The 23,041-nt window shown below is 47.1% G+C and overlaps 1 protein-coding gene across 1 annotated transcript in view; it reads left to right on the top strand.

Moving 5' to 3' along the window:
- TRIO (trio Rho guanine nucleotide exchange factor) overlaps positions 1-23,041 on the top strand; it is a 3,555,343-nt gene that overhangs the window by 1,266,146 nt on the left and 2,266,156 nt on the right. The window contains 1 exon segment of the mRNA XM_077269474.1: positions 7,768-7,883. Within this exon segment, the coding sequence (XP_077125589.1) occupies positions 7,768-7,883 (116 nt within the window).

Raw genomic sequence — 23,041 nt, 5'->3', positions numbered from 1 at the left:
AGCAAGGATGCTTCCGACCTTGAGCATCCTTTTGGAATAGGACTGCTGCAGCATCGACAGATGAGGCATCCACCTCCATTATGAAAGGTTTATCTACATCGGGGCGATGTAGAACGGGAGCGCTATCAAAGTGGAACATAATAGAGAGGAAGGCCTTGGAGACCTCCTCCCACCACAATTTGGGATTTGCTCCCTTTTTGGGGAGGGCAACCAAGGGAGCTACCACAGTTGAGAAGTGGGGAATGAACTGGTGATAGTAATTAATGAACCCCATAAAGCGCTGCACTGCTTTGAGAGAATGGTGTTCCTGCCAGTCCATCACAGCCTGTAGCTTGGCAGGATCTGTAGCGAATTCCTGGGCGTAGATGATATAGCCAAGGAAAGGTAAGGACTCCTGCTCAAACACAGACTTCTCCAACTTGGCGTAGAGGGAGTTTGCCCGTAGGAGGACGAAGACTTTGCAAAAATCTCTCTGGTGGGAGTCTATATCTGGAGAGTAGATGATAATATCATCCAGAAAGACTACAACTGAGGTGGAGAGCATATCCCGGCAGATATCATTCACAGTCTTGGAAAACGGCAGGAGCATTACAGAGCCCGAAGGGCATCACCAGGTATTCATAGAGCCCATCCCTGGTGTTAAATGCCGTCTTCCATTTGTCCCCCTCACGGATGTGAATCAGGTTGTAAGCACCCCGCAGATCAAATTTAGTAAATACCCTCGCTCCCCGCAACCTATCGAATATCTCTGATATCAGAGGCAGAGGGTATTTGTTCTTAACGGTGATGGTGTTAAGACCTCTGTAATCAATGCATGGACGTATGTTGTGAATTAGACTTTTTTGGCTCCCTCTTGTTGTCACTAGTGATATGACTCTGGGATTGTCTTTCCTCAGTTTGGCACCCACCTGGGTCGTTAGTCCAGGGGTGTTGCTATATAAACTTCCTGGTTTCTCAGTCCAGTGCCTGGCATCGTTGTAATCAGTTCCTTTCTGTTTGCTCCTGTCTGCTGGTCTTGGATCTTGCAAAATTAAGCTAAGTCCTGCTTCCTTGTTTTTTGGTTATTTGCTTGCTCTTATTTTTTGTCCAGCTTGTACTAAATGTGATTCCTGATTTTGCTGGAAGCTCTAGGGGGGTGGTGTTCTCCCCCCGGGCCGTTAGACGGTTCGGGGGTTCTTGAATATCCGGCGTGGAAATTTTGATAGGGTTTTTGCTGACCATATAAGTCATCTTACTATATTCTGCTATTAGTCAGTGGGCCTCTCTTTGCTAAATATCTAGTTCATTCTTACGTTTGTCTTTTCTCCTTACCTCACCGTTATTATTTGTTGGGGGCTTGTATCCAACTTTTGGGGTCTTTTCTCTGGAGGCAAGAAAGGTCTATCTTTTCCCTTCTAAGGTTAGTTAGTTCTCCGGCTGGCGCGAGACGTCTAGAGCTAACGTAGGCACGTTCCCCGGCTGCTGCTATTTGTGGTGCTAGGATTAGATATATGGTCAGCCCAGTTACCACTGCCCTATGAGCTGTTTTTTTGTGTTTGCAGACTTGGTAATTACTTCTGAGACCCTCTGCCATTGGGGTCATAACAATCGGGCCTCCATCTAGTAGTACATAATCAGGATGTTCATACTTTGTAGTGTATGTCACATATAACATTGCATAGCCCATCACCAATCATAGTATGGCCCTAGGCCTATATTACTTGATCAGTTTATTCATGGTATGTTACCATACCCACTATAATATTACACAGCCCATCACCAGTATAATAGATAATGCATAGAAATGCACGATGGAGAATGATTTGTTTCAGGTCAATGACAAAAGCTGTGGTGCACTGCTTCTATCAACACCCACTGATGTCCTGTTTAAGTGAAAGAGGTGGGGAACAGAAGCTGTGTAATTGTGGGCCCAGATGCTGCGAAGCAGCTGTGCTAAAAGTGTGGCAGCTGTGATAGAAGCGGCAGTCACATCTCACTGCCTGCATCACCATGACTGATTTCAGAAGTCATCAGGGCACATGACCGCGTATAGCCCATTTTGGAGATTTTTCTGCCACCACTCCGTCAAGCCCTCAACTTGTAACCAAGCCAAATTCCGCCACCCCCACTTAACGCTAATTAGGCAATAAAAACATAACACATAAAATTCAGCTTTTGAACGCCGAATACAAAAAGAAATACCTCCAGTCCAAAATTCAATGTCTTCTGCCAACAGACCTCCTGCCCTCCGTTTGTTCGGAGACACCAGCTCCCCCAATCTCAAAGCCCCAAAGAACGCCCAAGAATAAGCCAACCTAAACAAGGAAGCCTCGAAATGAGAACAACAAATTCTCCCAACTACGTCACCCAGCCCGGTTAACGTGCTAAACGAAATGGGCCTGCGCTTGTCAACGCTAACATTCCCACTGCGAAAACCCTTCAGAGCCTGTGTTATCAGGAAATTCTTGGTAATATCAGAAGCACCCTGTAGCTTAAAACCAAAAGCCAAACCTGCCATGAATTTATTCACTTTGGATACCGACCAACCCCACTCTGCTGCTTTACCCACCAAAAACAAAACCGCCAGCGTCCTCTCATTATCAGAGTCCACTACTCCCCATTGCCACGACCAGCTTTCCCATATTCTCCAAGCGGCCTTGTAAGCTAGCCACGTCGACCTTGAGATAAAGGCCTGAATCAACCGACCTCCTCGTCCGCAACATCTTTCCACAAATAAGAAGGGCATACCACTCCTGAGGCCTCCGCGTCCGGCGCCAGCTCCCGGAAACGTTCCAACTGTGAACGAGACAAAGCATCCGCTGTAGAATTTTGCACACCCGGTACGTGTACCACAGAAATGTAAGCTGTGACGTCGGGAAGACGTGAACAAGAGTGGACCCTCTGGGTCACGGCACTGAGGATCCAACGGGCGAGCGAGCCTGGGAACAACCCCTATACAGGGACTGTGAGGAGCAGGCTCGAGGGAGTCAGATGCTGCAACAGCTGGAAGCAAGAGAGACGGCTCAAGAGAGAAAAAGCACAGGACAGAGTCACAGCGATGCTTGAGTCAGAGGGGAACAGGAATACAGAACAAAGCCAAATAACCTGGACGGAACAAGGAACGGGCCAAAAGCACGTATGGAATACACACGATAATCAGGTGCCACCATAATGGCGGAACTGCCGGATATATCCTGTGCTGAAGGCTGATTGGGAGGCAGGGACTGCTGGGAAGGAACTGAAGGGGTTAACTGCAGGGAAGAGCACGTGCCCGCGACCTAAGGGGTTTGCAAGGAGCTGACACAGGTCGGGAGAAAGGATGAGAACGTGCAACATGCTGAGGTTCCCTAGTGGCTGCAAGGGAGGACAGAGGAAGCACGTGACGCTGGAAGGAAGGAGACAGAGCAGAACCCCCAGGGACAGCTGTGGCAGAGATGGCGGCAAGGTGCCCAGAGCAGCGAGGAGGAAGCGAGAGAGCGGACCCCGGAGCAGGAGTAACGTCAGCGCAACGCCTGGAGAGATAAGTAGCAGCAGAAGCGGAGGAAGCAGCGGCAGAAGCAGGAGGAGCAGCGGCCATGACATAAGCATTCAGTTCCAAACATCACAACACCAATTCCCTAACCAATCTAATCACCTGGGGGGAGGAAGAAGTCATACTATTGATAATATAGACTACGCTAAGATTATCACAGTGAAACCTGACCTTCCGGTTTTCAAAAACGTCACCCCAAATCATCAGTGACATCACGATGGGGAACAATTCAAGCAGTGCAAGATTTTTGTTCAACCCTTGTTGTTTCCACCTCTCCGGCCACAAACCAGCACTCCACTGACCTCCACAATACACCCCGTATCCAACCGAACCGGCCGCATCGGTGTAAATTTCACAATCAAAGTCATTCACCGTTCCCAACTGAATCAGCGATCTACGGTTGTAATTTGATAAAAAAACGCTGCCAAATAACTAAATCTTCCCTATGTTCCTTAGTCAAACGAACAAAGTGATGAGCTGCCTTGATTCCAGCCGTCACCAATGACAACCTGCGGCAAAATATTCTGCCAATGGGCATAATTCTGCACGCAAAATTCAAACGCCCCAACAGGGACTGCAACTCCCTCACAGTCACCTTACGCAAACGACCCAACCTGTGTACCTCCTGTATCAACAACAAAAGCTTGTCCTCAGGCAACCTACATTCCGTTTTATCCGAGTCAATAAGGATGCCGATAAAACTCAAAACCGTGCCCGGTCCCTCCATCTTATCTTTTGCCAACGGAACGCCAAATAGCCCAGCCATCCATTCCATAGTAGTCAACAAATTCTTGCATACGGCAGAATCCGGGAGCCGATAAACAAAAAATCGTCCAAATAATGAATGGTGGAAGGAACTCCAGAAACGTCCCTAACCACCCATTCAAGGAAAGTGCTAAATGTCTCAAACAATGAACAAGAAATAGAACAGCCCATAGGCAAACATCTATCCAAATAAAACCCACCATTCCAAAAACAACCCAGCAAAGGAATGCTTTCCGGGTGAACCGGCAGCAACCGAAAAGCCGATTCAACATCCATTTTAGCTAACAAGGCCCCTTTTCCATACCGCCGTACCCATTGTACCGCTGCGTCAAATGAGGTGTACACTACTGAGCATAACTCCTCATCTATGCTGTCATTGACTGACCTGCCCCGCGGATATGACAAATGCTGAATCAGCCGAAACTTGTTCGTCTCTTTCTTAGGCACCACGCCCAATGGCGAAACAATCATGCCCTCAATTGGCAAGGAACTAAACTTCCCAGCCACCCTCCCCAGCTCCACTTCCTTTGATAACTTACTGCTGACCACTGCAGCATTTAGGTCCGCCGACCTCAAATTCTTAGTAGTAAAAGGAACAACGTGACTAGGAGCCGGAATACGAAAACCCTCAGAAAAGCCACGTATAAAAATTCCCGCCTTTTCCTGATCTGGGTACCTACTTAGATAAGGGGCCATCTTTTGAAGCCTCACTGGAGTCTCCCCCTTGACTGCCACCCACTCCTGGCTTCCCCTTTCCTTTTTTGAAACACTTAGACACTCCGTGGGAGCCTCAGTTGCAATGGGAACAAACGTGCTTAAATTTGCAGGAGTTCCCGTATTTACATTGACTGTCGTTAGGTGTGCCTACCCTATCGAGTCAAAATAACAAAAAAGGTCCGAGCAGTTATCCGGAAATTTCTCGCCTATTACACTAGCCAGTATCGCAAAAGCCTGCTGCCAGTTAACAAAAGTTTGCGGAATCAACCGCCACCTCCTCTTCTTTTCATCCTCCTTTTTGCTATTGTCCTTCTTACCCTTATCCAAATTAAACTTCTCTAAAGGAAGGAGTGAAAAAATCTCCACATACTCATCCTTCCAAATTTTTTCTTTTACCTCCTTCTTTAAATGTGCACCAAGCGGACCCTCAAAGCAAACATACACCTCCCCTTTTGCCCTATCGTCCAACTTCACCATATCCCCTTTATCTTTTTTGGTCTGTACGGACACCGACACCCCGGCAGACGACGCCTGTGACGACCCACCTGGCCTCGCATTGTCGCTCGCTACCCGAGATCCCATACTCCAACTGTGCAACCAGGTTCCCAAAGGCGACCCCCCCGCAGGCTCGGCAACGCCCCCGTCTAAACTTCTCAAGAAATGCGACACCCCAGCCAGAATATTGCGAATACCCGACGCCCCTGTGCCCCCTACCCCGCCAACATCAGCTGCCGCACTCTGACTGTCCTCAAACTCACCTAACCAACCCCCCGACTGTGACAAACGAGACATGGACATATACTCACAAGGCTGCGTGGGTGCTGTGTCCCTGTCAGCCGAACCTCCAGATCCCTGCTCCTCTCCATCCACCATCTCGTTCCCGGAATCGCTCCCGCAGTTGTCGCCTCGCAGCTCCAGTCCCGCGCCCCTGGCCTCCGCATCACCAGGGGGGACCGGAGCAGGCGATGATCGCTGCTCACTCGACCGTCGGCTGGACCTCGACCTGTAGCAGGTGGCCGTCTCCCGCACCCTGCCGCCCCCAGGCGTGCTGCAGTCCTTCCCGGAGCCATCGCCCAGCAGAGGAACTGGGGGCTGCCTGCCCTGTGATCTGCTCTGCCTGCCGTTGCCTGTGCCCGTCTACATGTTGCCGAAGGCTCTGACATGCTTGTACTCGCAGCCGTCGCATCTGCCTGCCTAGTTTTCACAGCCACTGGCCGGGCCCCGCTCACCGGAGCTGCGCTGGAGCTGCGCTGGAGCTGCTGAGCCTTCTGCCTGCCCTCGCCGATCCCCGGTGCGCAGGTGCAGGCCGGGCTTCCGTTACGGCCTGCATTCCCTGCGAGGCCTGCCTGGCCGCAGGACTCCTCTCCTCCACAGCACGATGACGACCCGCGCCGGCAGAGCGGGCGGCCGGATTCCTGCTGGAGGTAGTGCCGGGCGGGGCTGCCTCACCGGTGCACCTAGCCTCCGCAGGGACCCGTGAGGGGCTCCGTGGCCTCCGCGCGCCGCGATCTCCGGCGATAGCCGCTCCGGGGGCCTGGTTCTCCTCTTCCTGCCACTCCACTGACCTCCGTCACTCAGCAAGAAAGCCAGCTGCTCCTGCAGCCAGCTGTCCCTCCGTGACCGCGCCATATCCCGCAACCTGTCCACTAGGACTTCAACAGACTCCATCATAAGTGGAGAGGGAGGGGGGGTCCTTTTTGCGTTGGGATCTCCTTGCTAATGCCCTTTCCCGCGATTTTCCCCCTTTTTTTTCTGCCTCCAACCCACAACTCCTCCCTCACCCCCTTTTACCAATCCCACCACAGTATTTAAAAAAAAAAAAAAAACATTATGGAAAAACCCTCCCATGGCAACGCAGTCATGGGGGGGCTTACTTCAAGCTGTGCCTGTTCCAGCCCCCATCTTGAGTAAAAGAAGCTGGGGCAATTGACCGCAATGTTATCCCATTATGACATCTTGTTTAGGAGCTGGTGATAGAATCTGAGGGAAAGTGATTATAGGGCCATCCTTCTGATGATGTAGCATTGGAGGCTTCCCTCATAAGAAAAGTCACAGGAAGTAAAGGAAAAAACACATATAGATAAGCAGAATAGACAGAGCAGTGGGGAACCTTAAAGTAAAGCAAGTTCAGAAAGTGGTTAGGGCTTACAAACAGATATTTATAAAGGGAATTATATGTATAGGACAACCGCTTTAATAAATAGTCACTGAGGTCAGTTAAGTTGCAATAGTTTTTTGTTTTTTTTTTTAATTTTATTTAGTGTGTAAAGCAAGACAAATGGGACAGAAAAAAAGGAACACGTTATGTATGTTTCATTAGTTTTATAGGTGTTCTTTGATATTTATAAATAAATATACAATATAAAATCAATACAGTCATAACTCAGTTGTACTTTTGGAGAAATGTTGTGACACTAAAAGTTAATCTGACATATATTGAAAGCACTTGTGAGGCAAATTGTATATTGGGGCATTTGCCTAGTCACACGCTTGTTAAATGACATTTCTAACCACCTCCAATCAAGCAATCACAATGATGAGAATATTGAGCACTGTACCTGATTTTAGGGAGTTGCTTTTGCTGATAGTACACATTAGCAGATTGACTCACATTATGTGTTGACAGCCAGACTATCTTCCAAGAATGCCACCAGGGGATTATTTTTTCACCATATACCCTACTTATATTAAGTATATATTTTGAAATGAAATTGTGCCTTCAAAGTAATACTGTCAAAATAGACTTCATCATTGTCACTTTTTTTCCCATGCAGAGTAAAAGTCTTCAGTTAGATATAATTCCAGGCAGTGCACCAGGATGTGAAGTAAAGCTTCGAGATGCTGCACATGAGCTTAATGAAGAAAAGCGGAAGTCTGCTCGTAGAAAAGAGTAATGTATTCTTTAATGATCTTATATTTTATTATATTTTATTTTTGTTAAATTTCCTTTTTGGTATCAGATTCATCCTGCTTGGATTGTAGGCAGCATGAATCAGACACTGTGTACATGATTGCAGACAGGTATGCTTGATTATAAAAAGCCAGCCAGAGGTTATGTGTCTTCACTTACTATTTCTAGGTGGATCCCTGGTCGAATTTTCTCTGTCCCTTTTCAGTTGACTGACTAGTCTGTCTATGTTTTGCATTGGGAGAGACCTATTAGTCAAAGGGATCTGGTGGGGATTCAGCCGAGACAAAGAACTTGGAAGCTTTTTCAAAGTAAATGTATTCTGAAATGTTGCAGTGTTTTAAGGTAAGTGCACACGTTGCGGATTTCCCTGTGGAATTTTCTGTGCAGATTCTGCATCACTTGACAGAAAACTCAGGTCAAAATCTGCGCATTTTTTATGTGGATTTTGTGCGGTTTTACTGCGGATTCTGTGCGGATTTCATGCGTTTTTACCCCTGCGTTTTCCTATTATGGAATGGATGCAGAAACGCTGCAGAAACGCACAAAGAATTGACATGGTCCTTTTTTTAATCCGCTGCGGATTCCATGCGGATTGTTCCACACCATCTGCACAGCATTTTTTTTCCCCATTGATTTACATTGTACTGTAAATCACTTGTGGTTGTGCAGTGTTTCTGCACGGAAAAAAAGCTGCAGATCCGCAGGAAATCTGCAACGTGTGCACATAGCCTTAGAGTAAAACTTACCTGGCTGAAATTAAGTATGCAGACACTATCTGATTCATGTTGATTGTAGTTTGGCAGCATAAATTCTATAACAATCTTCGCTGATCCGCTGTACTGTTCACTCAAATACGGCAAAAAATAGTTATGAGTCTGTTCTTTTTAGAAGTGGTTTAAATGATTAAGCCTTCAATTAATTCCTAAGTAGTTTCCCATCTTCAACAGTGACTACCGTATTTTTCGGACTATAAGACGCACCGGACTATAAGACGCACCCCAAATTTGGGGTGAAAATTGCAGAAAAAAAGATTTTTTATCAGATGGGGTCCGTCTTATTGTCCGAATTTAAGATCTCTTACCTGAGGGCAGGCAGTGGCAGAGCAGGGTCACAGGAGGCATGGTGGTGGCAGAGGTGCGGGCATGATGTGGCACGGTGAGCTGTATGGCGTGAGCAGGTCCCATCCATATTTGAGGTGAATCCGCGGCCCGGTATTGATGGAGAGCAGCAGCGCTGGTGAGTTACGGTGGATCACACATAATGCCACTATGGATCAAACATAATGCCACTATTGATCACACATAACACCAATATCCATCACACATAATGTCACTATCGATCACACATATTGCCACTATGGATCACACATAACACCACTTGAGTGCAGCCAACGTCTTGATTTTATAGAGATGCACTGATCAGAAATTAAAGTTTAAAAAGCATTTAAAAAAATCAGAAAACATTCGCCAGCTTTCCATGGCTCCAGAATGCCACGTCCAGTTCTGCAGTGATATGCCAATGTTGGGTACTCCACCGCTGACAACCCTTGTGCCTGGCTGGCGCAGTTGTCAGCCTGCTCCTTACTGTTGATGGTAGGGATGGCGTGGAGACAGCACATTCTCCCGCACCCACCAGGGGGGAGATGAAGCCCCCTCAGCACACAGACTGCAGATGGGCAATGACAGGGAATGAGCCCAAACAACACATCCTTGTGTCATTCCCACCGGACATTGGTGGCTCTCATGAAAGAGGGTTTTGTCTGCCACCCAGCTGTAACTGGCAGCTATGCCCCCTAGTCCTGCATGGACCCTCGGCCTGTGCCCTATGGCAGTGCCACCATGTCACGCAGATGCCTCCGCATGCCGTACAATGCTGCAGCGTGGTGCTGGCCCGAGAATGCCCACATGCCACCTGCTCGGGGGCAGCCATGTGCAGCACACAGTGTACACAGGGCACGGAGGAGCAGAGCCGGCCTCAGCAATGCACATGCCTCCATTCTCAGGCACACCGTGCTGTGCCAGCTGCTGGGGCCCGGCATCCTGCCACCTCCCCGGTCCCGGCCATGTCTGTGCGCCCTCCTACCCTACACAAAGGAGCCACGGGGGAACAATGGGACAATAACGGGCCACCTTCCCCCCGCCCGGCGTTCTGCACCTGCACCGGCCAGCAGCGCTGGTGAGTTACGGTATTTTCCGGTGGCGGCGGCCATCTTGCTGAGGCCGCGCGTGCGCAGATTCACTACTCTGCGTCCCAGGGCTTCAGGAAAATGGCCGCCACGATCTCCATCTGCGCACGCGCGTCCTCCCGCGGCCATTTTCCTGAAGCCCTGGGACGCAGAGTAGTGAATCTGCGCACGCGCGGCCTCAGCAAGATGGCCGCCGCCACCGGAAAATACCGTAACTCACCAGCGCTGCTGCTCTCCATCAATACCGGGCCGCGGATTCACCTCAAATATGGATGGGACCTGCTCACGCCATACAGCTCACCGCGCCACATCATCCCCGCACCTCTGTCGCCGCCACAATGCCGGTAAGCCTGCGTTCCGAATATAAGACGCACCCCCCATTTTCCTCACAATTTTTTTGGGGAAAAAGTGCGTCTTATATTCCGAAAAATACGGTAATTGCCATTTTGTATACATTCAGGTTAAACTCCTTGTTATAGATGTAATTGTAGAAATCTATGAAACCATTTCTTAAGAGGTGAAGTGTCACCCTCATATTGAGGATTGAACATGGCCTCATCTTAAATTGAAGGAAAAAGAGCTGGCTCTGTAAAACACTCCACTTGACCCTTATTTAGCTGGGACCCCACTGCTGTGAACATGTAATTAAATTGGGTTATCTGATGTACACCAGACATGAATTCCAAGCACAGACACAGTTTGTACAAGAGTTAAGAGGCGACTGATTTATGGCCTGTAGAGAAAATGCTTACTATGAAAAAAAAATCACAACCAAACTCTCTGGCACGGAAGTCCAGTAATGACTATTTTTTTTTTTTTTGTGTGAATTACTTAGATCCTATAGTTATGGGAGACATATTTTCGGCATCGTGTTAAAAAGATGAACATAATGCTACATCACTGGTTGGTCTGCACAACAGCTCCAAATTAATATCAGAGAGCTAAAATCATCATGGGAAATATGATATTAATATCTCCCACCAGGAACCTCTAGGGGAAAAGATATCCTGAAAATTGAGGATCTAATAATTTTTGGGACCTAACCACATCCCATTGATTAGCCCAAATCTGAGCTCACCAAAGGAAGGTATTTGGGAGTGGTTGTTATCTAATAAATGCAGATTTTGAATTATAGTCATTGTTCATTTCTGGAAGACACAGCTTGCTGTAGTATTATTCTATTTTCCTAAAAGGAGAGCTTCCCTCGATAAACATCAGAGCCATTCCTGTGACCCCAGGTTTATTTATTTCTATATACCGTATTGCTTTGTCTCCTTTTGTAACATTTTTTGTGTATTTTTATAAACACTGCCTACTATTTGGATTAAATATGTAAAATGTAATAGCATTGCTCCATAATGGATGTCCATTAATAATAAAAAAGGGAGATGTCAGATTTAGGTAGGATGGTAGATGGTGGGAGGAGAAGTTCAGCTTTGGAGAGGTTGAGTTTCAGATAGAGAGCAGACATGATGTTGGAGACTGCGGACAGACAGTCACTGGCGTTCTGTAGTACAGCGGGAGTAAGGTCAGGGAATGACATGTATAGTTGTGTGTCATCGGCATAAAGATGGTACTGAAAGCCAAATCTGCTGATGGTCTGTCCAGTTGGGGCCATGTAGAGAGAGAAGAGAAGGAGACTAAGGACTGAGCCCAGAGGTACCCCGACAGTGAGAGGAAGAGGAGATGAAGTGGAGCCAGCAAATAAAACACTGAAGGAGTGGTCAGAAAGATAGGGAGGGATCCAGGAGAGAGCAGTGTCTTTAATGCCTAGTGACTGGAGCCTAGAGAGTAGGAGAGTGTGGTCAACAGTGTGGAAAGCTGCAGAAAGGTTGAAAAAAATTAGCAGAGAGTGGTCACCGTTAACATTTTGCAGTCAGGAGGTAATTTGTCACTTTGATGAGTGCAGTTTCTGTTGAATGTAGGGGGCGGAAACCGGACTGTGAATGGTCTAGGAGGGAGTGAGTGGAGATGTAACGGTCAAGGTGGGAGTAGACTAGGTGCTCCAAGAGTTTAGAGATGAAGGGGAGGTTGGAGACCGGTCTGTAGTTATTTGTGCAGGATGGGTCGAGGGCGGGTTTCTTTAATAGTGGAGTAATGATAGAGTGTTTGAAGGAGGATTGAAAAATGCATGAGGAGAGGGAGATATTAATGATTGTAGTTAGCTGAGTTGTGACGACTGGAGGGAGAGACTGGAGGAGATGAGAGGGAATGGGGTCAATAGTGCATGTAGTCGGACGAGAAGAAGAGAGGAGCTTGGAGTCTTCTTCTGTGATGGGATCGAATGTGGAGGATGAGCCAGGGGAAATGCAGAGAGGGATGGGAGTCACTACACTTGGTTTGGCTGGGAGCGGATTTCCTGACGGATATTGTCTATTTTCTCTATAAAGTGTGAGGTCAGGTCATCAGCACAAATGTCTGTGATAGGGGCTTGTGCTTTGGGCCTAAAGAGGGAGTGAAAGGTGTCAAAAAGTTTCTTGGGGTTGTTGGATAGTGAGGAGATCAGAGTGGTGTAGTAGGTCTGTTTGGCGAGGTGAAGGGCAGAGTTATAGGTTTTTAACATAAATTTGAAGTGGATGAAGTCTTCTGGTGTGAGTTTTCCTCCATAAGCGTTCAGCACTTCTAGAGCATCGCTGGAGAAGCCAAGTTTGCGATGTGAGCCAGGGCTGTTTTACCCTGTGTTTGGAGGTTCTGAGGGTGAGGGGTGCTACTTGGTCCAGGGTGCTTCTAAGAGTGTAATTGTAGTGATGTACAGCCAGATCAGGACAGGAAAAAGAAGAGATTGGGGACAGTGCTGAGTGTAAGGAGTCTGAAAGTGTATGAGGATTAATAGCGCGTAGATTTCTGACTGAATGGTAGATAGGAGTGTGCTGGGGTGAGCGAGGATTTGTGAACATGAAGGAAAGAATGTTGTGGTCAGAGAGGGGAAGCGATGAGTTGTTTAGGTAGGAGATTTAACAGAGCTGGACAAAGACCAGGTCAAGGGTGTTACCATCCTTGTGTGTTTCAGAGGTTGAGAGCTGTGAGAGGCCGAGAGAAGTGGTCAGTGATAGATGCTGTAAAGCAGATGTGGAAATGGGGCTGTTAATGGGGATGATGAAGTCTCCCAGGATAAGGGTTGGGTTTTCTGACGACATGAAGTGCAGCAACCAGGCTGATAAATGGTCCAGGAAGTGGGTGGGTGAGCCTAGGTGCCGATATATGACCGCTACTCTGAGGGAGAGGGGAGGAAAGAGCCTGATGGTGTGGATCTCAAAAGAAGGGAATGAGAGTGATGGAACTGGGGGGATGACCTGGAAGGTGCATTGGGGGACAGGAGTATGCCGACTTAACCACCAGGTCTGTTTGTGGGTCTCGGGGAATTGGAGAATTGTAAGCCACCATGAGAAATGGCAGCAGGGGAGACTGTGTCAGAGTACTGGATCCAGGTTTCAGTGAGGGCCAACAGATTTAGAGAGTTGTTCAGAAAGTAGTTGTGCAGTAAAGGAAGCTTGTTACATACAGACCGTGGATTACAAAGGGCACAATTGAAAGAGAGAGATGAGGGAGTGCAAGTAGAATTTAATAAGGTTAGAATGGTTTTGATATGAGGTAGGGTAGCGTTTGAGGCTGTGGGATGGTGGATCGGGGTTGGGGGAGATGTCCCCCGAAATCAGTAGGAGTAGGAAGACAAAAAGCAAGAAGTTTTTTGAAATTCTACGAAGATTTTTTGTGCAGTGTGTTTGGGCAAGATGGGCTGAGGTTTTTCAGGAAGGTGAGAAGTGCATGGAAGCTGTACATGGGAGAGGGAATGAGAGAAGAGCTGATGTGTATGAATCATGATGAAGGGGTGTTGTGCGGTGAATTTGGATGGCAAGGGAACATAGCAGGATAGGAATAAAGCACATGGATAAAAGGGAGAGCAGAGTGTGGGATTCCTGACCCCTGCCCTGACTAACTGCCATGGAGTAACTGCCCTTTAGCTTGATGCTTAGCTAATGTGATGCTTTGCTAAATGTGTGCGACCCCACACATGCGTGCATCCCTAAGAATGAATCTAAATTTATATGCCCCCAGTACAGGGAGAGGAGAGCGGGATTATGGGAGCTGGTTATTTATAAATTCGCAACAGCTGCTTAACATCCTGATTACATCTCTATACTATAGCACCTCTTCTGAGATAAACATCTACAGAGATCTCCCCTGGAGCTACAGTAAGTACTGGGAACCATGTAAAGGTACCTTCACACTAAGCGACTTTGCAACGATAACGATAGCGATCCGTGACGTTGCAGCGTCCTGGATAGCGATATTGTTGTGTTTGACACGCAGCAGCGATCTGGATCCTGCTGTGATATCGCTGGTCATTGCTGAAAGTTCAGAACTTTATTTGGTCATCAGATCGGCGTGTATCGTTGTGTTTGACAGCAAAAGCAACGATGCCAGCGATGTTTTACAATGGTAACCAGGGTAAATATCGGGTTACTAAGCGCAGGGCCGCGCTTAATAACTTAATATTTACCCTGGTTACCATTGTAAAAGTAAAAAAAAAAAGACTACATACTCACCCTCTGATGTCTGTCACGTCCCCCGGCGTCCGCGCTGCTGCTCAGAGCTTCCTGCACTGAATGTGTCAGTGCCGGCCGGAAAGCAAAGCACAGCGGTGACGTCACCGCTGTGCCCTGCTACTGCCGGCGCTTACACAGTGCAGGGAAGCGGACGCCGGGGGACGCGAATGTAAATATGTACTGTTTGTTTTTTTACATTTACACTGGTAACCAGGGTAAACATCGGGTTACTAAGCGTGGCCCTGCACTTAGTAACCCGATGTTTACCCTGGTTACCAGGGGACTTCGGCATTGTTGGTCGCTGGGGAGCTGTGTGACAGCTCTCCAGCGACCACACAGCGACGCTGCAGCGATCGGCATCGTTGTCGATATCGCTGCAGCGTCGCTTAGTGTGAAGGTACCTTAACTGATGAATTCTAGCAAAGGAGTTGAATGACATGATTATCACTCAGGATGCTTGCTAATATTGAATGGAGTAAAAAGACATGCAAGGTAGTTCAGTTCAGGAGTTGAATGACATGATTACCTGTGTGAAGAGAGAAGATGGATGTCAGTTTCTTGCCATGTAGTAACTGCCCTTTAGTTGATGCTTAGCTAATGCGATGCTTTGCTGAATGCGTGCGACCTCCCACGTCCATTCGCTCTGTATAAACAATTGGTGGTGGCAGTTACTTTTCTTCGGTTATTACAGAGCTTTGCATTGACCATACTGGAGTGTATATACAGCTCTGGTAAAAATTAAGAGACCACAACATCAAAACCCTCTCATGGCCAGCCCAATCTCCGGACTTGAACCCCATTGAAAACCTCTGGAATGTAATCAAGAGGATGATGCATAGTCACAAGCCATCAAACAAGAACTGCTTAAATTTTTACGCCATAAGCAGTGTGAAAGGCTGGTCTGGTTGGAAAGCATGCCAAGACGCATGGAACCTGTGATTAAAAATCATGGTTATTCCACATAATATTTGTCATGCAGCTGCAATGTAGGTTTGTGTGTGCTCCACCTGTTGGCAGCAGAGGGGAGGAGGGATTGCACACTCCCAGGACACCAGGGCAAGCCTACACTGCAGCAGCCAAGACTACCACCAGATGGCAGCAAAAATGTCCAAAGCCAGGTCAGCAACAAGCAGTCATATGAAGTACCAGAGGTCTAAGCAAGCACGTGGTCAGAAACAAGCCAATAGGTCAACCCCAGACGCGCAGTACCGGGGGAGAAAAGGAAGGGTAATCAGAGACAAGCCAGCCAGGGCATCATAAACCGGAGCAAGCAAAACAGCACCAAAATGGAGAACAGAAACTCAGGTCAGGGAACCACCCAGGTCATACAACAGCGGGCATGCATACAGAGAAGCACGATTACTAGCATAGAAACCTACGTCAGCTGCTGTAGCCGAGGGACCAGAACTATCACCTATGCCGGACCTAGGTCATATGGCACCTAAATAGCTGCCCTAACACCAGAGAGAGGCAGATACAATTAACCTCTGTTACCAGGACGGAATAAAGACAAAACCTTGTCCTGGATCATGACAATATTGATTTCTGAACTCTTCCAGAGTTAAAATATTAGTATTTTTGTTTCTAAATGATTATGAACTTGTTTTCTTTGCATTATTTGAGGTCTGAAAGCACTGTTTTTTTTTATTTTGACCAGTTTTCTTTGTCAGAAAAACAATAAAAAATTTATTACTTGGAACTTCGGAGACATGTTGTCAGAAGTTTATAGACTAAAAGAATAATTTACATTTTACTCAAAAATATACCTATAAAGAGAAAAATCAGACAAACTGATCATTTTGCAGTGGTCTCTTAATTTTTGCCAGTGCTGTATATATCACTTAGCTGCTCTCAGGAGTAGACACAGGAACGCTTCTTCGGTTAATCTTCAGCTGGTTTATGACATAAAACAAAGCAGGATTTAGTATAATAAACATGGCCTTTCAGGCATAACGGCAAAACAAAAGATAATGTATTTCAGAGTGGGATTTGCCCACTCACGATATAGCAAATCTTCAGCTCCCCTTGGAGCTACCGTCTGGACTGGAGACTTTCCTCTCCACACACACACACACACACACACACCAGAGGAAAAAAGTTAAATGTGTCTGGACATTTAACTTCCCCATCCACACCCTTGAGGTGGAGATATGGTGAGTAGGCATCCTGAATTATGGGTTTCACATCACTGGAGAAAGCAATCTTTGTAACACATATTTATCCTCACATACAGCTCCAGTGAATCTGTAACAAATAACTGCAAACAAACAACTGCAGGCTGTAGGCTTGTCAGAAGAGTTGAGTCTTCAGGTTCTTTTTGAAGGTTTCTATGGTAGGCGAGAGTCTGATGTGTTGGGTTAGAGAGTTCCAGAGTATGGGGGAAGCACGGGAGAAGTCTTAGATGTGGTTGTGGAAGAAGAGATAAGAGGGGAGTAGAGAAGGAGATCTTGTGAGGATCGAAGGTTGCGTGTAGGTAAGTACCGGGAGACCATGTCACAGATTTATGGAGGAGACTGGTTGTGGATGGCTTTGTATGTCATAGTAAGGGCTTTGAACTGGATGATAGGAAGAAAGTGAAGGGCTTGGCATAGAGGGGAGACAGGTAGATTAGTCGGGCAGCAGAGTGAAGGATGGATTGGAGTGGTGCCAGAGTGCTAGAGGGGAGGCCAGAGAATAGAAGGTTGCAGTAGTCAAGGCAGGAGATGATAAGGGCATGCACTAGTGTTTTTGGGGTTTCCTAGTCAAAGAATGCACGGATCCTGGAAATATTTTTGAATTTGAGACCACAGGAGGAGGCAAGGGCTTGGATATGTGACTTGAAAGAGAGGACAGAGTCGAGGATCACCCCAAGGCACCGAGCATGCGGGACCGGGGAAAGTGAGCATCCATTGACATTGATGCATAGGTCTGGTGGAGGGGTGTTATGACCCCAATGGCAGAGGGTCTCAAAAGTACATACCAAGTCTGCAAACACAAAAAACCAGCTCATAGGGCAGTGGTAACTGGGCTGACCATATATCTAATCCTAGCACCACAAATAGCAGCAGCCGGGGAACGTGCCTACGTTGGTTCTAGACGTCTCGCGCCAGCCAGAGAACTAACTAACCCTAGAAGGGAAAAGATAGACCTTTCTTGCCTCCAGAGAAAAGACCCCAAAAGTTGGATACAAGCCCCCAACAAATAATAACGGTGAGGTAAGGAGAAAAGACAAACGTAAGAATGAACTAGATATTTAGCAAAGAGAGGCCCACTGACTAATAGCAGAATATAGTAAGATGACTTATATGGTCAGCAAAAACCCTATCAAAATTTCCACGCTGGATATTCAAGAACCCCCGAACCGTCTAATGGCCCGGGGGGAGAACACCAGCCCCCTAGAGCTTCCAGCAAAATCAGGAATCACATTTAGTACAAGCTGGACAAAAAATAAGAGCAAGCAAATAACCAAAAAACAAGGAAGCAGGACTTAGCTTAATTTTGCAAGATCCAAGACCAGCAGACAGGAGCAAACAGAAAGGAACTGATTACAACGATGCCAGGCACTGGACTGAGAAACCAGGAAGTTTATATAGCAACACCCCTGGACTAACGACCCAGGTGGGTGCCAAACTGAGGAAAGACAATCCCAGAGTCATATCACTAGTGACCACAAGAGGGAGCCAAAAAAGTCTAATTCACAACAGTACCCCCCCTTTAAGGAGAGGTCACCGAACCCTCACCAAGACCACGAGGGCGATCAGGATGAGCAGCGTGAAAGGCACAAACTAAATCGGCCGCATGCACATCAGAGGCAACCACCCAGGAATTATCCTCCTGTCCATAGCCCTTCCACTTGACCAGATACTGAAGCCTCCGCCTGGAGAGACGAGAATCCAAGATCTTCTCCACCACGTACTCCAACTCGCCCTCAACCAACACCGGAGCAGGAGGCTCAACAGAAGGAACCACAGGTACAACGTACCGCCGCAACAAAGATCTATGGAACACGTTGTGAATGGCAAACGACACCGGAAGATCCAAGCGAAAGGACACAGGATTAAGGATTTCCAATATCTTGTAAGGACCGATGAAGCGAGGCTTAAATTTAGGAGAGGAGACCTTCATAGGAACAAATCGAGAAGACAGCCATACCAAATCCCCAACACGAAGTCGGGGACCCACACCGCGGCGGCGGTTGGCAAAACGCTGAGCCTTCTCCTGTGACAACTTCAAGTTGTCCACCACATGATTCCAGATCCGCTGCAACCTATCCACCACGGAATCTCCCCCAGGACAGTCAGAAGGCTCCACATGTCCCGAGGAAAAACGAGGATGGAAACCAGAGTTGCAAAAAAATGGCGAAACCAAAGTAGCCGAACTAGCCCGATTATTAAGGGCAAACTCAGCCAACGGCAAGAAGGTCACCCAATCATCCTGATCTGCAGAAACAAAACACCTCAAATAAGCCTCCAGAGTCTGATTAGTTCGCTCCGTTTGTCCATTAGTCTGAGGATGAAAGGCAGACGAAAACGACAAATCAATGCCCATCTTAGCACAAAAGGATCGCCAGAACCTGGAAACAAACTGGGATCCTCTGTCAGACACAATATTCTCAGGAATGCCGTGCAAACGAACCACATTCTGAAAGAACAAAGGAACCAGATCGGAAGAGGAAGGCAGCTTAGGCAAAGATACCAAATGGACCATCTTGGAAAAGCGATCACATACCACCCAGATGACAGACATGCCCTGAGACACCGGAAGATCTGAAATGAAATCCATGGAAATGTGTGTCCAAGGCCTCTTCGGGACAGGCAAGGGCAAGAGCAACCCGCTGGCACGAGAACAGCAAGGCTTAGCTCGAGCACAAGTCCCACAGGACTGCACAAATGACCGCACATCCCGTGACAAGGAAGGCCACCAAAAGGACCTAGCCACCAGATCTCTGGTGCCAAAAATTCCCGGATGCCCTGCCAACACCGAGGAATGAACCTCGGAAATGACTCTGCTGGTCCACTTATCAGGAACAAACAGTCTGTCAGGTGGACAAGAGTCAGGTCTACCAGCCTGAAATCTCTGCAACACACGTCGCAAATCCGGACAAATGGCTGACAGGATAACTCCCTCTTTGAGAATACCAACTGGTTCTGCGACTCCAGGAGAGTCAGGCACAAAGCTCCTTGAAAGAGCATCAGCCTTCACATTCTTTGAACCTGGTAAATACGAGACCACAAAGTCAAAACGGGAGAAAAACAATGACCAGCGGGCCTGTCTAGGATTCAGGCGTTTAGCAGACTCGAGATACATCAGATTTTTGTGATCAGTCAAGACCACCACACGATGCTTAGCACCCTCGAGCCAATGACGCCACTCCTCAAATGCCCACTTCATGGCTAACAACTCCCGATTGCCAACATCATAATTCCGCTCAGCAGGCGAAAACTTCCTAGAGAAAAAAGCACATGGTCTCATTACAGAGCAACCAGGGTCTCTCTGCGACAAAACGGCCCCTGCCCCAATCTCAGAAGCATCCACTTCAACCTGAAAGGGAAGTGAGACATCAGGCTGGCACAAAACAGGCGCCAAAGTAAACCGGCGCTTCAACTCTTGAAAGGCTTCCACGGCTGCAGGAGCCCAGTTAGCAACATCAGAACCTTTCTTGGTCATATCCGTCAAAGGTTTAACAACGCTAGAAAAATTAGCGATAAAACGACGGTAGAAGTTAGCAAACCCAAGAACTTCTGAAGACTCTTAACTGACGTGGGTTGAGTCCAATCATGAATAGCTCGGACCTTGACTGGATCCATCTCCACCGCAGAAGGGGAAAAAATAAAACCCAAAAAGGGAACCTTCTGTACTCCAAAGAGACACTTTGAGCCCTTAACAAACAAAGCATTCTCACGCAAAACCTGAAACACCATCCTGACCTGCTCTACATGCGAGTCCCAATCATCAGAAAAAACCAGAATATCATCCAGATAAACAATCATAAATTTATCCAGATACTTCCGGAAAATATCATGCATAAAGGACTGAAACACTGAAGGAGCATTAGAGAGCCCAAAAGGCATCACCAAGTACTCAAAATGGCCTTCGGGCGTATTAAATGCAGTTTTCCATTCATCTCCTTGCTTAATGCGCACAAGGTTGTACGCACCACGAAGATCTATCTTGGTGAACCACTTGGCACCTTTAATCCGGGCAAACAAGTCCGACAACAGAGGCAAAGGATACTGAAATTTAACAGTGATTTTATTCAGAAGCCGATAGTCAATACAAGGTCTCAAAGATCCGTCCTTCTTGGCCACAAAAAAGAATCCCGCACCAAGAGGGGAAGAGGATGGACGGATATGCCCCTTCTCCAGAGATTCCTTGATATACGAACGCATTGCGGTATGCTCAGGTACAGACAGATTAAATAATCTTCCCTTAGGAAATTTACTACCTGGAATCAAATCTATAGCGCAGTCACAGTTCGTATGAGGAGGAAGAGCACTGGACCTGGACTCGCTGAATACATCCTGGTAATCAGACAAATACTCAGGAACTTCCGAAGGAGTAGAGGAAGCAATAGACACCGGCGGGGAATCACCATGAATTCCCTGACAGCCCCAACTTGACACAGACATTGCCTTCCAATCCAAGACTGGATTATGGGTCTGTAACCAAGGCAGACCCAAAACGACCAAATCATGCATTTTATGCAGAACAAGAAAACGAATCACCTCCCGATGTTCAGGAGTCATGCACATGGTTACCTGTGTCCAAAACTGCGGTTTATTTTCCGCCAATGGCGTAGCATCAATACCTCTAAGAGGGATAGGATTTACCAACGGCTCAAGAACAAAACCACAGCGCTTGGCAAACAACAGATCCATAAGACTCAGGGCAGCACCTGAATCCACAAACGCCATAACAGGGTAGGAGGACAATGAGCAAATTAAAGTCACAGACAAAATAAATTTAGGTTGCAAATTACCAATGGCGACAGGACTAACAACCCTAGCTAGGCGTTTAGAGAATGCTGATATAACATGTGTAGAATCACCACAGTAAAAACACAACCCATTCTGACGTCTATGATTTTTCCGTTCATTTCTAGTCTGAATTCTACCACATTGCATTAAATCAGGTGTTTGTTCAGACAACACCACCAGAGGATTCGCGGCTTTGCGCTCCCGCAAACGCCGGTCAATTTGAATAGCCAGCGCCATGGAATCATTCAGACCTGTAGGAATGGAGAAACCCACCATCACATTCTTAATGGCTTCAGAAAGGCCATTTCTGAAATTTGCGGCCAGAGCACACTCATTCCACTGAGTAAGCACGGACCATTTCCGAAATTTTTGGCAATACACTTCAGCTTCATCCTGACCCTGAGAAATAGCCAGCAAGGCTTTTTCTGCCTGAATTTCAAGATTGGGTTCCTCGTAAAACAATCCGAGCGCCAGAAAAAACGCATCAATATTTGCCAATGCCGGATCTCCTGGCGCTAGCGAGAAGGCCCAATCCTGAGGGTCGCCCCATAAGAAAGAGATAACAATTTTTACTTGCTGAGCTGAGTCTCCAGATGAACGGGGTCTCAGAGATAGAAACAATTTACAATAATTCCTGAAATTCCTAAACTTAAATCGGTCTCCAGAGAACAGTTCAGGAATATGTATTTTAGGTTCAGACATTGGACTACTGGTAACAAAATCTTGTATGCCCTGCACACGAGCAGCAAGCTGATCCACACTTGTAATCAAAGTCTGGACATTCATGTCTGCAGCAAGCACAAGCCACTCAGAGGTAAAGGGGTGGAAAAAAGAGGAAAAAAAAAAAAACTCAGACTTTCCTTTCTTGTAATCCCACTTCTGCAATGCATTAAACATTCAACCTTGGCCTGGCATACTGTTATGACCCCAATGGCAGAGGGTCTCAAAAGTACATACCAAGTCTGCAAACACAAAAAACCAGCTCATAGGGCATTGGTAACTGGGCTGACCATATATCTAATCCTAGCACCACAAATAGCAGCAGCCGGGGAACGTGCCTACGTTGGTTCTAGACGTCTCGCGCCAGCCGGAGAAATAACTAACCCTAGAAGGGAAAAGATAGACCTTTCTTGCCTCCAGAGAAAAGACCCCAAAAGTTGGATACAAGCCCCCAACAAATAATAACGGTGAGGTAAGGAGAAAAGACAAACGTAAGAATGAACTAGATATTTAGCAAAGAGAGGCCCACTGACTAATAGCAGAATATAGTAAGATGACTTATATGGTCAGCAAAAACCCTATCAAAATTTCCACGCTGGATATTCAAGAACCCCCGAACCGTCTAACGGCCCGGGGGGAGAACACCAGCCCCCTAGAGCTTCCAGCAAAATCAGGAATCACATTTAGTACAAGCTGGACAAAAAATAAGAGCAAGCAAATAACCAAAAA

The sequence above is a fragment of the Ranitomeya variabilis genome, chromosome 6, assembly GCF_051348905.1.
Source record: "Ranitomeya variabilis isolate aRanVar5 chromosome 6, aRanVar5.hap1, whole genome shotgun sequence".
In the NCBI taxonomy this organism is placed as follows: domain Eukaryota; kingdom Metazoa; phylum Chordata; class Amphibia; order Anura; family Dendrobatidae; genus Ranitomeya; species Ranitomeya variabilis.
The sequence above is the reverse complement of the archived record's forward strand: the minus strand, read 5'-3'. Positions and strand labels throughout refer to the sequence as shown.